General features: G+C 33.7%; 2 protein-coding genes across 2 annotated transcripts in view; one reads left to right on the forward strand and one right to left on the reverse strand.

Moving 5' to 3' along the window:
* LOC118197203 (receptor expression-enhancing protein 5-like) overlaps nt 1-5,422 on the reverse strand; it is a 46,264-nt gene extending 40,842 nt beyond the window's left edge. Inside the window, exon 1 of the mRNA XM_035368709.2 lies at nt 5,189-5,422. Within this exon, the coding sequence (XP_035224600.1) occupies nt 5,189-5,312 (124 nt within the window). The 5' untranslated portion in view covers nt 5,313-5,422. The remainder of the gene's footprint in view (nt 1-5,188) is intronic.
* Nucleotides 5,423-6,489: 1,067 nt separating this feature from the next.
* LOC118200260 (cAMP and cAMP-inhibited cGMP 3',5'-cyclic phosphodiesterase 10A-like) overlaps nt 6,490-17,233 on the forward strand; it is a 234,828-nt gene continuing 224,084 nt past the window's right edge. Inside the window, exons 1-2 of the mRNA XM_085826198.1 lie at nt 6,490-6,632; nt 13,942-14,052. Of these exons, the coding sequence (XP_085682324.1) occupies nt 6,545-6,632; nt 13,942-14,052 (199 nt within the window). The 5' untranslated portion in view covers nt 6,490-6,544. The remainder of the gene's footprint in view (nt 6,633-13,941; nt 14,053-17,233) is intronic.

The raw sequence follows: 17,233 nt of genomic DNA on the forward strand, positions 1-17,233 counted from the left end.
TCCACAGAGTGGAATTTGGAAGGAGTGCCCTTGACACAAGTATTCCAATACATATTCCAATGAATTGTTCATAAGTTGAATGTCATATTGGTAACAATTTTTGGTACTTTTCCATTTTGCCAGTGCAGGAGATAAAATCGGCAATAATGGTACAACTGATGCCAATTAGAATCTCCTCATTGGTAACCTTTACTTTAATGTATTAAAGAGCTTTGCCTTTTACGCCTCATTTTCAAAACAAGTCGCAGCCATTTCTTATCATTGATTGTTTCTTTCAATACTGGCATACAATTACATAGAATTTTTACCGGATAGTTCAATTGTATGCCCTAAGGCCGTTCGCGATACGGGTTAAGTCTATTAGGATGCAATCACACTGCTCATCTGAAAGCGAAAATATAGAAAAGGCGATGTCAAGGGTTAAATTCATCAATTCTAATCAGAATGCACTAGCAAAGTAAATCACCATGGTTTTACATAATTTCTGAGTAAGCTATTCGTACGAATTGAAATAATTCTTGCATTTACTTTTATTCCAAATTAAGATTTAACTCGAAATTAATGTAGATAATTACTAAATTAGATTTTTGTAGTTTACGCGAGATGAGAGCACTTGGGGTAACGTGATATGAACCAGTGAACAGGATGCTGAACCATGAAAGCATAGTAAATTCTTAAATTGTCTTTATTTGTAAGATTTTTACAAAATTTTAAACAATATTAAAATGTTTATGGCTTCAAAATAAAAAATCTCTTAGAACTAACATTTGTGGTTAATCTTTAGATTATGGTAACTTGGCGATTTTTTGGCGACCAACCCTGCTAAAGCAACCTGCTAGTTTTTGTTTGGACGCCATTTTGTTTTCACGAAATAAAGACTTTTTTTTCACTCAAAATTTTTTTCTAACAATCTGCTAGCTGAATTACGCTTATACTAGAACTTTTATGGAACAAAAGAGCTTAATCATGACGAAGATTAGGTGTGAAATTGGGACGAAGTGCAGAATCACCCACTGCTTGCCGTGTTTTTAAGAATTGCACATACACAGTATCATCCATGTACACATCAACCTATTTTCACTTAAAAAAAATATCAGAATTGCACAAAAATGGCATTGCGCACACTTTTGACTTTATCCATGTACACTGCTAAAGTCCTAGCTAGTAACCTTTATCACCTTACCAAAATGTCGCCAAACTACCTGTTACCATATTCCAAATATTAGCCACATTGGTTAATATTTTATGTGTATACTGCATGTTGTCACAAAGTCTGCTTGGCGAGATTTGCGCTGGCGAAACTGGAAAATACCCAATTTTGAAATGTTTTACAGATCTTTTAATGTCAGCATAGTAATCTTGAACCTATTTTGATTAAATACTACTGATTAGAAATTTCCTTCAGATCTGATATTAAATATGAAAAAGAAAAATTAATGAAATTTACCTCCTGTGCAGACTAGCAAAGTATCCAATAATAGAAAAAATTTACAGCACCTCAAAATGGAAATTTAAGTGCCATATGTGTGGTTTATATTAAATGAGAAAGAGTTCCTGTTTCTGGGCTGACTCAAAAAGGAAATGATTTTTCAAAAAACTTAAACACTGGGAAAGACTAATTTCCAGATAGATGGCTTGCTTGTTTAAAAAATGTCATGAAATTCACAAGATCAACATATCTGGTGATAAACTTTCTGCCAAAATACGTACCTTTATGTAGGAATATAAAAAAGACAAAACTAATATGCAATCTGCACTAAAAATGTTAAAACTTATTGTAGATACAGATGTCCAAGAATCAGTCCCTAACTTGTACTTGGCAATCAAGACTTCTTTGACAATATGTGTTTTAGTTGCTTCTGGTGAGAGAAGCTTTTCTAAGCAAAGTTGATTAAAAGTTATCTTCAGTCAGCAATGAGCTAAATAAGACATAATGCTTGACAATCCTTTTCACTGAAAAGTGCAGTCGCTAAAAACATTAATTTAGGAGAAATTATAAAACAGCTTTCAGGAGTCAGGTTTTCATCCGCAGAGAACCCGTTGGCGCCATTGCATTTTTACTCGCCAAGCTCACGGTTCATCGATGATGAGCCGAGTCGTAAACGTGACTTTTTTCAAGTTAGCAGACAAAACAATATATTAAGCATATGGTAGTAAAAATTCACAGATAATAAACATGCAGATGTAAAACTAACCGGTTAAACGTGATATATGAAAATAAACCTCTCTTTTTTATAATATATTTCACAATACAAATAACCTTCAACAGTAATCAAATTTTCTTTAGTAGCATTGTTAATAAAACTAGAACTTTATACATTTTATTATTTTTCAAGAGTTATTTGAAGTGTATTCCTTACACCAGCAGTGGTTTGCTAATTTTGATGACCATGGGGACACATCAAACTACTCTGTCCTCTTAGTTAATCAATTATATTTTTTATTTCAATTTAATCAGTTATTTATGTCACACCTGCCATCCTCGGAAAGGTTATTGTTAGAAAAGCATTAACAATATAGTATCTTGTTAAAATTTTACGCCATAAAAATTGGAGTCGAGAACCGGCATCTTCGATGAAAACTTCTTTAATTATACGAAAATACCGTAATTTCCGGAAGAAAGGCCGCATCAGCGTAAACGCCGCACACGAAAAAAATTAAAATTACACAGAAACGCCGCAATAGATTAAATTACGCATGACATCGTCGTGGGCCGTATAGATGCAAAAACTCAACCTAAGTCCTGATATATGACATACCAGTTAAGAAAAATGCATGAAATGAAACCATAACTCAAAAATAAATTAAAGGTAAGAAATGTATAGCTTCTATGCCATTTAGAGACATTTTCAAAAATTTTCCGCTCCCTTCTTACTTAAAAACTATCCAACAAGTACTTGTACTTAAACTGATGGGATCTGTATTTGGCAGAATGCCAAGAAAAATCCATTCATGCTGAAGGGGAAATACGTCAGAGTTCGTTATTGCGAGGCAGGTGGAGTCGTGTCCGCCTTTGAAAAAAATTGCAGAAAAGGCATGGGTGAGGAGAGGATGGATCTTGGAAGATTCATCGAATAGCAGAGAAGAGACTATTCAAACTGATGAGAATGTTGATTTGAAAGGGGGAAGAATGTTATTGTTCTGAGATCTCGTTTAGGGTGAATAAGGCATGTAGGTCCATTCAAGGGAAAGAATGTAAACAAAATAACGTTCGCAAAAAGCAACTGACTGGTCTTTTGTGTGGGAATAGCACCAGTCTATGCACAATGACAAGGCCATCCAAACTATGTACAATGACCACCGTAGGAAATATTTTATTTTTAGTGCACCTAAACGCCGCACCCGCTGAAAATTTAAGTTTTAAACACGTAAACGCCGCGGCGTTTCTTCCAGAAATTACGGTATTTCTATCTATTCGTTGTTAAAAATTCAGAAAAAATAACGTGGAAAATCAGAAAAAATAATAATAAATAAGAGAAGAAGAATATAAATCTCCAAATGCGAACAACTACAGTGATAATTCAACAAAATGAACTCAAGGGGAATGCTTGCAACCTTCAAACAAGCGAATAGGATGAATCCGATAGGTTACCAGGTTTGACTATTATCGCCAACGTTGGCGATGTTTACATTTACCGGGTTCTCTGCAGAAGTGCTTCCCAGGAGTCAAAAACTTTAAAAAAAAAAAAGGCCTTTCTATTGAGATAAAAGTTGTAAACTTTTTGAATCATAAAATATGACAGATTAATAAACTTTTTAAAATATGATAGATTAAGTTTTTTTTCCCAAATAATTTTAACTATTTAGTATTAATTAAAGGTACTATTTGGTTTCGAGGGCCGTAAAAAAAATTGCAGCGAAAATGTACGCGCAAAAGCAGCAAATCTAGCAAACGGGCCCATTTAAAAGCGCGCCAAATCTAGCATACGCGCTGATTTCAGATTGCGTAAGTTTATATAGTTTTATAGTTCTTAAGACGGCATTGAAATACTAGTTTAATTTTTAAATCCTTTTTTGATTTTAAATCCTTTTTTATATCCTATGGATTAACAACTTGGGAATTGCCCATGACGAAAACTCGGCAATAGAATTTTGGGTAAAGTGCTGAATCATCCACTGCTTGACGCGTTTTTAAGAATTGCACATACTCTGTATCCATGTGCACATCGACCCATTTTCACTTAAAAAAAATCCTATACCCTTGTATAAAGCGGCAAACAAATAAGTGAGCGATCCTGCACTTTACCGAGAATATTTTCAAAGAAAAGGCATCATTCATTATAGAAAATTATGCTTGAACAACCAACGAGATGAAATTATGCTTTAGCAATATGTCGGTAGCGAAATAGCGATGCAGGCATCCATTCAGTCATGTTTAGCCTTTTTCATATAAATTATAATAATAAAAACGTATTATATGAAATTAACCTTTCATCTAAATTAAAACATCAATCTTAAAAGAGTTATTTACTATTATACTTCCTTTCTTGCCGCATTTATTAGGGTTGCCGCAATTATTTTTGGTAGCATTGGCATCAACAATAGTTTGGCGATTTTTTACGGCCCTCGAAACCGACCAAGTAGTACCTAATTAGGTATATGTTAATTATATATTTGAGTTGACATTTTAAATGGTGATCTTTCAATCAGGCCCATGGGCTAATTTTTGGCCCGGGCCTAGATAGCTGTACTCTGCCGTTGCTGTAATGAATTCCGCTTGATTTTCATCTGAAAATGCTCTTTAGTTTCATCTCTTACATAATCAATAACAGCAGGTATCAGAATTGTTACTTTGATTATTTACAACAGTCAACTTCAAGAAAACGCCTCCCTCTTAATTAAAATTTCGTCACATTTTTCAACACTTCTAAAATCTTGAACAACAACAACAAAAAAAAAAAAAAAAAAAAAAAAGCTTAATCTACATAAAAATATCATTTAATAAACTTTACAAGTTGATGCATTAAATATGATCATCATACACACTATTTTAAAATTCAAATTACTCCACGACAAAATTTATAAAACAAATAAATATTGTATACACTCTCAAACTGAGAGCAAATTAAATATATATGAAAGTAAATTAATTGACATCAAGTGTTATTCAAACTTTAAGTAGCGCTAAGGAGGAAAATAACGATTTCCTCGTACCGTTTACCTATACACAAAAGGAAAGCTGTCTTACCTACGGCAAGGTATAACCGTCTGATTCCAGTAGCCTGCTCTGCTTTTTCAAAATATTCAGTAATTTTATTCTTTTCATGCAGTTTCTTATCTAGTTTTTCGAGAAATCCCATATATGAAGCCATATTTAAGTTAACGTTTAGCTACTACACAGACTAAACAGTAAAAGGAGTCGGAAATCCGTTGACAGTGCAGGAAGGTGAAAGAAACTCAATACGAGCAGCAACCAGTCACCTGCAACAAAAAGGTTGAGTAACATCTGTCTGCTTGAGACCGAATTTGAATGATCACGTGATATTTTAATTTAAAACACCTAAAATTTTCTATAAATTTAAGACTGTAACATCCTTACATTTGAAAATTAAACACTTAAATTTCGTGGAAGTTAACACTAGGTTTTATTACATTCAAAAATCACCAAGATCAGATGCATTTCTATTTCTATTTCTCAGTTTTTCACCTCTTTTCTTTGTCAGCTTTTACTTCGGTCAGGCATTTAGTTGTAAAAATTTTCAATTTTGATAATATTTTATAATTCAATTTTAATATGAGTTCAATCATCCACTTGTGCTGCAAATAAAAGAAACGATGGTACTGTTCTTGACTCAAATGAAATGCCCTGGTTTAAATTAAAGTCATTATTCAAAAGACTTAATAAATTCAATAATAGTTGAAATGACTTACCAAACTATTTTTTAAAACGCAAAAATTTAGCCGAATATTTAACTTCAGAAATTAATCAGAGATTTAATGATTCGAAGAGTTTAACTAAAACAATAAAAAATGGCATACTTTAAAAAACTTTTGCATTATTAGATTCTAACTACTTTCAAGCATTAATAAGTGCTTAAAAGTAGATAGAATCCTAAGAATCTTAAAGCTTTTCAAGTTAATTCCCTTAAAAAATTGAATTATGAAAGTTTCTATTAACCGAACATAATTTCTTTGGAAGAACTTACTCCTACTATTAAGACAACACGTCTACAGTTGTAAAACTTTCGAAACAGGAAAACAGTTCAAAGATTTATAAAACTCACATGTTTCGTGGTTTTTATAGCCACTATAAGTATCAATGGCAATTTCCGCATATAAACATCTTTTTATGTTTTAATAATTGGCAGAAATTAAATTACAAACTCTTTAACAAATGTTTTGGCAATGTTGTTTTGCTTTTCATTTCTGATGAATTAACATATTTTACTCCACTATCAAATGGAAAGCTGTTTATGCACATATGTTTTAAGAATGAACTGATAGCATAATTACTGATGAAGCGATGGGAAACCGTTTAGACATTGGTTACCACAAACCGCCGACAACTTATCTTCGCGAAATTAGAAAAGAAACTTCTCATCATATGAGAAAGCATATAATAACCCAGTCACAGAAAAGACTATCTACTGGTGGAGGGACGCAAAAACAGAAAGATGCCGTGACAGAATTGAGTAAGGTTTTTTTTTTTTTTTTTTTTTGTTTTGTTTTGTTTGTTCTGTTCTTTTCATCATATTAAGCTACAGATGTTATCTTGGAATCTAGAATATAGGATAGAATGGATATATCTTTGGACTGAAATAATTGCTTTGTTACTTTAAAGATGGTATTTCGTCTGACTGAATTATTTTACTGCTTAAGTTTTATTGCTTAAGCTTTTAATATTTAATTTGAATTTATTGAATAGCTACAAGTTGCTAATTTTTGTGCAGTTTCGACTGCATAAATTACATTAAAAAGGAGTGTATCGTACACTCTACAGATTCAAAAAGATATATTTTGTAAATAAGAAAATATAGGTACAATTCTATTATCGGAATCGTAGAAAATCACCACACTGTTGTTGACGCCAATGATGCCAAAAATAATTATGGTAAACTCAATGCAAGAAAGGAATCATAATAGTAAATAACTATTTAATGCAATTAATTTATATGACAGTTAATTTCATATATTCCATTTTTGGTACTTACGTATTATCCCGTCGACTGTCGGCGGAAATTTCGGCAACGGTCGAGACTGGTTAATGTTTGAATTCTAGATAACCCTGTCATCCATAATTGGCGCTAAATCGCGCTACTTAACCCATCGGTGAAATAATACGTAAGTACCCATTCTTATTACAATCCATAAAAAAATAAAACCGCTAAAAGTAACGAAATTAAATGGAGAGTATAAAATTTTTTATCTGCGTTCAGACGGCAACGTTAATGTCATAGAAGCATAATCACAAGGAATAAAATGCGGGAGTTTTGTTCACACCTGTGATACAAGGTCTAAGCCGCACCCAATCAGAGCAGCTAATTTTGCGCATGCGTGGATGTGTCTACAGCTTTTCCACTCTGTTTTCCCATTCAGGTTTCGCGCGTTCGCTCTGACTGGTCGACGCTTATCCCAAGTCGGCATCAAGTTGAAAACTTCGAACTTTATGCCAAGAGTCCTAACCACTTATGCCCTTTATACCGTCGTCTGAATGCAGCTTTTACGTTACCGTCTGAATTCAGCCTTAGGAAAAAAAAATCAGTTGGAACGAGTGAGGCGAAAACGGTTGACGCGCGAGGAAATTTTTTAATTATAGACAAAAATCTTTAAAAAATTGAATTTTTAAAACTGCAAAATAGAGAATTATGTACGAAGTATGTAAAATGTACGAAACTGGAGGGCCGCTTGCAGTTGCATTTAAGGGCTTCTGAAATGAACTGAAAATAGAAATTCATGGATTCAGAAATTGGCCCTTGACTACAAATAGCGGATTTCGAAATTTAACAAGGTCACTGTATTGGGCGATTTATCATGTACTTAAGCTTCAAGGTAATATTTTGAGCCTGTTAAATAAATATGAACCAAAGCTCAGTAAAATAAATTAATAAATACATCAAAAAAATTTCTTGGAGTACATCAGCATAGTATGGAAAACGCAATTTCTAGTAAAAAAGTGAAGTTTGTTAATGTTACGAATGTTTTAAGTAATCTTGAAATAGTTTTAAATTAAAAAGTCTAGCAGTAGGAAATATGAATTTATTTTATTTCTTTTGAGTTGTGACTTAGATTGCACGTAGGAATATTGCATGGAATTATCATAATATTTTAAACTGCAGCTCAACCCAATCGCCGAAAAGCTAATCATTATAGCATCTAATACTAAAACAACGAGAATAGATGTGATTAAATTTGAAGGGCTATGGTTACGAAAGTTAAATCGAATCTCCTTCCTGAACTACGGAGTGGAAATGACGAAAAAGTGATATGCGCCGACATTAGAATAACACGGAGTGGTAATGCTAGTAGTGAGTTTACTGTTGCAAATACCCCAAAGGCCATCTGGGCCGAATACATGTCAGATGCTTTCGCACACATATGAGACTTAGACAAAACAGATGAAGAGAGAAGATTAAAACCATGGAAATGCATAAAATACAAAGAAGCATAAAGATTATGGATACTAAGATGAAGTTTCTTATAATGCAGATAATGAGATTAGATTTGTACAGGTGTAAAATCCTAAAACATGAAATATATTAAAAGTTATATTATTAAGATACCAAGATACAACATCAAAACAAAATCAAATGAAATAATAAAAACCTGCCTCTTTCAGGTATTGAAACAAATTAGTATTCACCTCTTTCCCGGATATTGAAGTCTTTTTAAAATCCGGACACTTAATTAAAAAATGATGAACTGAGATGACAGCATTAGAATGGGGGAAAATCCGTTCACACTCTGCTTTTATGTAGAAAATAGTCGTGGGTAATTTGTGAGTGACCAATTCTGAGTAAGTAGAACTTCCTGCTTCCGGTTCCTAGTAGCATCCAGTAATCAATTGTAGTTTTCACACTTAAGCTTATTATCTACCTGAACATCCCAGTGTTTCTGCCATTTATTTAATATTTTCTTTTTGAGAACTTTGATGATATCGTCAGGAGGGGTAGCCCAACTGTACAAATTGATAGCCGACATTGCTGTAGTGTCTACTAGCTCATTACCTCTTATGCCTACATGTCCAGGTATCCAGCAGTACAAGACCTCGTACGCACAGTGCCTTAAATTTACTTCGAGAATGACGACATCTATAAATAAAATAACACGGAGACATTTGAAAGTCTCCGCGTTATTTTATTTATAGATGTAATGTCTCCGTGTTATTTTATTTATAGATGTCTTCTATAAATAAAACTTCTTGCTAAATGATAAAGAAAGAAAGCTACCGAAACCATTTGTTGATCGAAAAAATAACTAAAAGCATCATAACTAAAAGTCAATTTTCGGATTGCTAAAGAGAGATTAGAATTGGGATCATTATCCAGAATGGAAAGATTATTACGATGTGAAATGTCTTCAGAAATTCCAATTTTCCAACGGAAGACATATTTTGAATAATTCTATCTGCAGAGAACTAGAAAACGCAATTTTTTTTATTAGTTATTGGACAGTGGAGCATTTACGAGTTTCTTTTTTCGATCATAAGTGTTACTCTTCGAAAAATTTCAAAGTTTTTTCTTATTTGAATAATGTATATTGAACCATGCACTTGAATATTATAGGCACAACGGAAGTTCGTATCTGAAATAGAGTTTTTAGGTACGGCACCGCGGATATTATTAGTATGAGAAAAAACAGCATGAAAGTTATTAAGTTATAAATGAAAGCTTTATAAACAGTGCATGAAAAAAGTGAAATCACTAGTGAATTGTTATCTATAGTTTGTAATTTAATTAATTAATTAATTTTTATTATTATTTTTTTATTTTAGTTTATTTATTTATTTATTTTTTTGCATTGAGATAAAACATTTTTAACTATTCGATCAAAAATATGAGACCCGGAACCTCTGTCGGTTGAAACTGGTTCTAAGTTCTTCCAAGAAATGGAGAAATATAAAGCAAAACTTGCAGAAAGTATTGTGAAGAATTATAAAGGAACGTTTGAAAATTCATAATATTGGTTAACATGTAAGGATCTTAAGTTTTACTAACGTTTATTTTATTTTAAATCTTTACTATCACTTCTTATTTTCTACTTCCGGCCAGAATTAAAAGCGTTAACTTATTTATGCAAAATTTGTCTGGCGAACGCCAAGTACTTAAGTTGTGGCTTTTTGCCAAGCGAGAGAGAGGAAGGAGTTAGTCGAAGCAGGCCGCTTGCCTTAGAAGTTTTATTCAGTTGCTGTTTGCCTTCCAGGCCAGAGGTTTAATCCTCGTGATAATTTTAAACGTATTGTAGTGTTAACAGTTCTCTGTACTACATACGGCTTCCTGTTAATATCCGGCCAATCTTCCACGTTTATTATTCCAAAGTTAAGTTAGAGTTTAGTTAAATATTTTTATATTCTTACGTTCAGACCACAAGTAGTTGGTCTCTGTATTCCGAAGTACGGAAATTATTGTAAAGAGTGAAAAATAAAGGGTTTTGTATACCCTTCCTGTGTATCTTGTCTACTTCCCACAGTTATTGAACATAGCTTTAGTAAGCTCCCTGTTCCGAGTCAGGTCTGTGCATGTTCCCAAAGAAAGTAAGACGGAACATTGAACCTGATAAACATAGTTAAACATAGCGGAGATTGAACTTATTAACATGAAATAGAGTACTAAGAATCAATGACAAATTCAAAAGGCTTTGAATCTTGATTTAGATTTTACGGCTATATACTTAACTCTTCTTTCTGAAATCTAAAATTTACAGGCACTGATTCAAACTCTGTTTAGTGAAAAATAAATATAAATTATTCTAAATTTATGTAAGTATGCAGATAACTTTTTTTTTTACTATCTGATGATATTCGCAGTAATAAAATTCTTGTATCTGGGATCCAGAAACAGAAAAAAATCCTTGTGAAAAAAAAATGAAGTGAAAATTCCTATCTTTACTTCTTATTTGACATAAGACTGATCCAAGTATGCAAGTTGATAGTTGTTCGTTTTCTAATGCTAGAGGGATATAATGTTTTCCAGGTTATACATACTTTGTTCACAGAATAAATCTTAGAGAGAAAGCATTTTCACTTTGAGAGAAGAAAAGAACATAATCACTGCAAATTTTGAGAGACCAGATACTAACAGGGCCTTATGATTTTCTCTCTCTTGAAATAAAATCTTCCCTTGTAAGCACTGATTTTTTAGAGGAAAACAATTCAACATCTTTCGAGCTTAGATGTTCAATATAAAGCAAAAAGCGTGAGCGAGAGCGAAGCAAAAAGCGAGCTTCATTCTAAAAAGCATTTAATTAGGATTAATCCATCCATATTTCGCTTGGATAGAACAGTTCATTTCCTATAAATGCAGACAAAACAGTTCATTTCCTATAAATCTGTAGTAGCAAAATCTCTTTCAATATCTGAAATTAATAGAAAGGAAATGTGGCATAGCAACAAGATTTTTGTTATTATTGTTATAGTAGAAGACAGCCATATCTGAGCAAAAGTCATTTTTATTCTAAGGGTTTCTTCATTTACGCCAATGCATTTAAAGAAACGTTAGCTGATTCGTGTCATACAGGAAACTTATCGATCTTTTTTACGACTTTTTTCCTATTAGTTTAATACACAGGATTCGGTTTGACTAAAACTGAACAGTATTCTAAATTCAAAATTTGAGACTGAAAGGCTGTGCCATAAGTTGAATTGAAATTTCGATCCGTCTTATTGGGAACAAGCAAAATACTCAGGCAGTTAGACTGCGTTTGACTCCCGTGACTATTCTTATTTTTAAAACTCAAAGTACACCTTCCTGATTTTCAGAATTAAGTTCCTGATTTAGTTTGAGTAGCGAGACAAATGCTCCCTTGCAGCAAAAGATATTCAATTTAGATCTACAAAAATGCATATTTCCTTCTTGAAAAATTTATTAAAAATTTTAAGGATAACATGCACGGAATAAAATATTGTAAAAATCCTCTCCTAAGCTTTTTTTAAGAAATCCCAGTGTTCACAATCAATATTCGATGTACAGAGGTTGGACAAAAATATGGAAACACCTTTAAAAAAACATGTTTCTTTGCTTAATACGGTGTAGGAAACCCGTTGGCATCCAAAACAGCTTGCAGTCTTCTCGGAATGAATAAATACAGTTCCTGTATGTTTGCCAAGGGAATATTATACGATTCTTCCTGCAAAACGGTGGCAAGTTCAGATAACGATGTTGGCGGTGGATAACGAGAACGCACTTTCCGGTCCAATGTAGACCACAAAGGTTCGATAATATTCAGGTCTGGTGACTGTGGTGGCCAGGGGAGATGGGACAACACATCCTCGTGCTCAGAAAACCAGTCCTGGACAAAGTGAGCTGGGTGAACAGGGGCTTTGTCGTCTTGGAAGACACGATCACCATCGGGGAACAAAGTTTGTACCATGGGATGAACTTGATCGGCCAAAATGTTCACATAAGTCTTGGCAGTCATCTGCCCTGACACAGTTATCATGGGGCTAGCAGAGAACCACGATATGGTTGCCCAAACCATAACAGAACCCCCGCTATGTTTCGCTCTTGGCAACAAGCAGTCTGTATTATAGGCTTGAGATGGCGTTCTCCAGACGTAAACTCGGCCAGAAGTGGGAAACAATGTGAAAGAAGACTCGCTCTATAGTCCAGGCTTTATGACTTAAACACCACCTTTTCCTGTTACGGGCATTAGCATCACTGATGAGTGGCTTCTCAATTGCAGCACGGCCAGCAATTCCCTGTTTATGAAGCTCCCTTCTAATTGTTTTGGTACTCACAGGGTTTGGTAACACAACATTCATTTCAGCAGTAACTTTTGCAGCTGTGGTCTTCTTATTTTTCGTCACAATTGCCTTTAATGATCGTCTGTCACGATCACTCAGGACACACTTTCGTCCGCGCTGTGATTTAGCAGATGACGTTTTTCCGCTTTTCAAATATGCGGAATAAATCTTCCATACAGTACCTCTTGAAACACTAAACACCTCGGCTACCTTGCTTACGGAAGCACCTACCATACGTGCTCCAACAATTTGCCCACGTTCGAAGTCTGTTAACTCTGACATAATGCAATGACAACCTCACATAACAGTACTCCGACAACAACTGAACTGTTTAGCACATTTACGAAGTTGTATAGCTGGCGTCAGTAGTCAAAAACGCCAGCGCCACTTACATATTTTATTAAAATCAATCTTTCTTTTCAAACATGCATTTCACAAGGTGTTTCCATATTTTTATCCATCCACTGTATGTGTGACATATTATACGCTATCTTTTCTGTATAAAAATTCTATCTTTTTCCTTTGTATATCTTTGAAAAGATTTGATTTGATGTTACATTTTCTTTTTCTTTTATTACTTTCATCATTTAATTACTTTTTACCGCTGTAGTCACACTTAAATTCCTTTCTATCATACATTCGTTTAATTTCCATTCGAAAATATTTACATTTGACTGAGATATTCTTCGGACATTGTGGTCGAGGGTTATGCTTCGATTTCGTAACTTCTAAAACTTAAAGCTAGCTTGAAGACACATTGCATCGGAATAATTTTTGATTTTAACATAACTTAATTTGTAAAATATTTTGTATTTTAGTCATTCACATATTCATCGTAAGAAAACGAAGTAGAATTATGTTTTTGAATCATTAGAAGGTTCAGTGCCAGACTACTGACAGAGCTATGTTTCTTTGCATACTATAACACCGATCTTTGATCTCAAACTGTGCAAAATAATACTTTTAATAGATATATTGTAATTAAAAGCTGCTTCGACAACTCTTTGTAGGAGTTTAACATTTTCTCCTCTTTTTTTTTTTAGCGATGGACCAGGTAAAAGAATTTCTCCTCAGCAATCCAGATTTTACGGACGATTTAATAAAGAAACATTTTTCTCAAGACAGAGTAAAAGCTTGGCTGAGAGAATCGGATAGTAAGATGCTTCATATATTTGAATTGATTTAAGTATCAATGCTCTCATGCTTTTATCGATCATCTTTTGACATCACTTGACACGTCACTAAATGTTAGAAACTGTAGGAGAATCAGGGATTAAACGGAGTCCCACTCTGGTATTTCTCAGTCTAGGGCTTAATTTCTAAAATTAGAAGAACCGGAGCCCTATATAAGACCTTCAGGAAAGATGAACAAAAATAAATAAATAAATAAAATGAGCAATAAAGTAATTAATTATTAAAAAAAATAAATAATTCATAATTAAAATACTTAAAAGTTAAAGCAATTAAATAATTAAAATTAAAATTTAATAAAATGCAAAGAAAAATCAAAATTTAATAAGTGATTTTTAATATAATTTTATTGCTAAAAATGCAGGTTAGATGATTAAATTTCTACTGAAATCTATGTTACTTGTTGTTGAAATGTTACTTGCTGTTGTTGTAAAAGTGCCGGAGCCTTTTAATTTAGGGTTCCGGTGCGCTACGGCTAGAATTATGAATGATCCCTAAACCTAAGAAGTACCGGAGCCGAGTTCCGGCGCAATTTAAGTTCTGCTTAGTCTTTCAGTAAGACTATTAACCCTTTGAGTACCGAATTATTTGAAGATTTTTGCCCATGGGACGGATTTAATTTGTCGCTATATGGATTAATATGTAAAAGTAATGTATTTTATTTGGAATATACTTATATTGGTGATATAAATATATTTTTGAAACAGCATTTTAGTTACAACACTGATTAGACACGAGTCAGACTCGTTCACCGTAACTTCGCATAAGTAAGCAGATGACGAGTCTCACTCGTCAAATGTACCCAAAGCCGAAGCCAATTACAGCCGAAGCTCCATACATGTTATTTTAATTTGTTTATTATTTTTTTAAATAATTAGTTATTTTTTATAATTTATTGAGTTTCATTACTCATTGTTTATTATTTCCTTTACTTAATTTTGTTCGTATTTCCTAACAAGTCTCCCATAAGTTTTTGTTTCTTCTATTTTCAGAAATTAAGCCGTGAGGCGAACTAAAAAATTCTTATATTTGTAAATTCCAGTTTTTTCGGATAAAATGCTTCAAGTTAGGAAATTATCAATCATATTTAATTACCTGGAGATTAAATTAAATGTGAAAGCAATTATTAACAACAGCGTTCTGCAGGGTATTGTACTATAATTTTTGCAGAACATTTTCCATCAATAATAACAGAAATGGCATATAAGCTGTACAGAATAACATCCAAAATGCGATTTCCATTCCATTTAGGGCCCACCAGCGGCCGAGCGGTAAAGTCGCTGAACACTGGTAGCTCGGTCCGAGGTTCGAATTCCGCGAACGGGCTGGCTGCATGGGCGTTTTCGTGGTTTTACTAATGGGTAACGTGTATACGAGCCAGTTTCCCTTAGAAAGGCTTCCATGAAGGCATCCCTTCCCTTAGGTAGATAGTCCTCGAGGCTTTGCCATAATCACACACACACACGCACTCCATTCCATTTGTTTAAACTCCGTGAAAAGTACAAGTCCGAAGTCTTTTTTTAAGAAAAATTCATAAAACATATTTTTGCACTGCACTGCATAAAAAATAATGAGAAGGCAAATCTGGAAGAATAAGAAGTTTATGACATTTCAGGTTTCAAAAATAATAACAACAATAATTTAGTTTTTTTTTTCCTAACAGGAAGTAAGCTAAAAATACTAATACAGTTACTGTATACGGATTAATAATGGATTGAGTGCACACAAAACTGATGATAACTTAATAAAATGTATTTTCCCCAAAGAAACAGTTTACTGTTCTGGAATTTTTCGCAAAAGTTTTCTTACAGCACTTTTCAGTATAACAGAGCACAAACAGTAGTTACCACTTTAAACTATTAAGAATGCTAAACACAACGCATTGCAAGAGCGAAGCTCGCACGGAGATCTCTCAGTACTCCGAACTTAACTCTGAACTGTAAACTCAGAAGTGATGCCTCTCCGTTTTACATAGTTTTTTCCCGGTCCCTGGGAAAATTTCCATTACCTTCAATTTCTTGAGATTACTGGAAGGCATATCCAGTTACAATTATATATAGAGTCGGATACAGTTACATATAGTGCTCAGACCAATTACAGTTACATAACGACAGGACCAAAATGTCACCAAATGGTCTCCAAGTTTGGCGATTTTGACCGATTTATCACCAAATTTGGAGACAAAAATTAATCGCCAAAAACATCCCCAGCTCGAGGCTATTTCTAGCAAAATTTGGCTAAATAACCATTTACCTCAATCTTAAAAGGACCTGCCTCTTTAATCGTATTTTTCTGGCTGAGCTTCGTATTCCCGAGACATTTCTTATTACATTATAGATGATATACTATGATTTGCATATCATGTCGCTAAAATTACTTACATATATACAAAATTCGTTACAATATCTATTTCTTGCTCCAGATCACAGTTGCAATTACTGTATTGCTATGAAATGTACGAAATTTAGAACATAGTAAAATTAATATCATTAGACCTTAAAAACATAATAAATCGTGACATATCGAGGTTTTATAATCACAGGAAAATGAATGCTTCAGTAATCTATCGTAAGATGTTTTAACATTCGATTTTAAGATAATATGAATTTTCTTTTGAGAAAAAAATATGATGACGTGTTTGGTAACCGTCATTCGGATGAAAAATTAGGCAATAGTTATCCATACGATTGGCGTTGGCTTTACAGAACTACGGCAGCTTAACACTGACTAATTGTATTTTGTGATTTATCTCACTTGTCTGGCAGCAACAGCAAGCCAAGTCATTTATGTCTTTGCGAGAGCATAAGATTGCACTTGTTGGTTGCCCTCGGGTACTTTATACGTGACAGAACAACTTTGTCCATTTTCATACCAGTTTTGAAGGAGAATCCCCTGGGGGACGGGTCCAATGTTTTCCCACCCCTCTTCGCCTACCATCAAACCACTGAACAAGACTTTCGACTTGACATGTATTTAAGTGTCCCCATGCTGCAGAGACAATATACACTCGCCTTCTCCAGGACAAAGAACGTCTATGCAAAGAAGGTAAGGCTCCACAGAAGTAATGTAAACCAGTTTACTATTACACCGACAGAAAGCGCAGTGAAAAATTAGCCAAGGGATTTGGCGACGGAACCTGGCGGC

The sequence above is a fragment of the Stegodyphus dumicola genome, chromosome 11 (genome assembly GCF_044657685.1).
Source record: "Stegodyphus dumicola isolate Sdum_Otavi_A_Nest chromosome 11, ASM4465768v1".
Taxonomy (NCBI): domain Eukaryota; kingdom Metazoa; phylum Arthropoda; class Arachnida; order Araneae; family Eresidae; genus Stegodyphus; species Stegodyphus dumicola.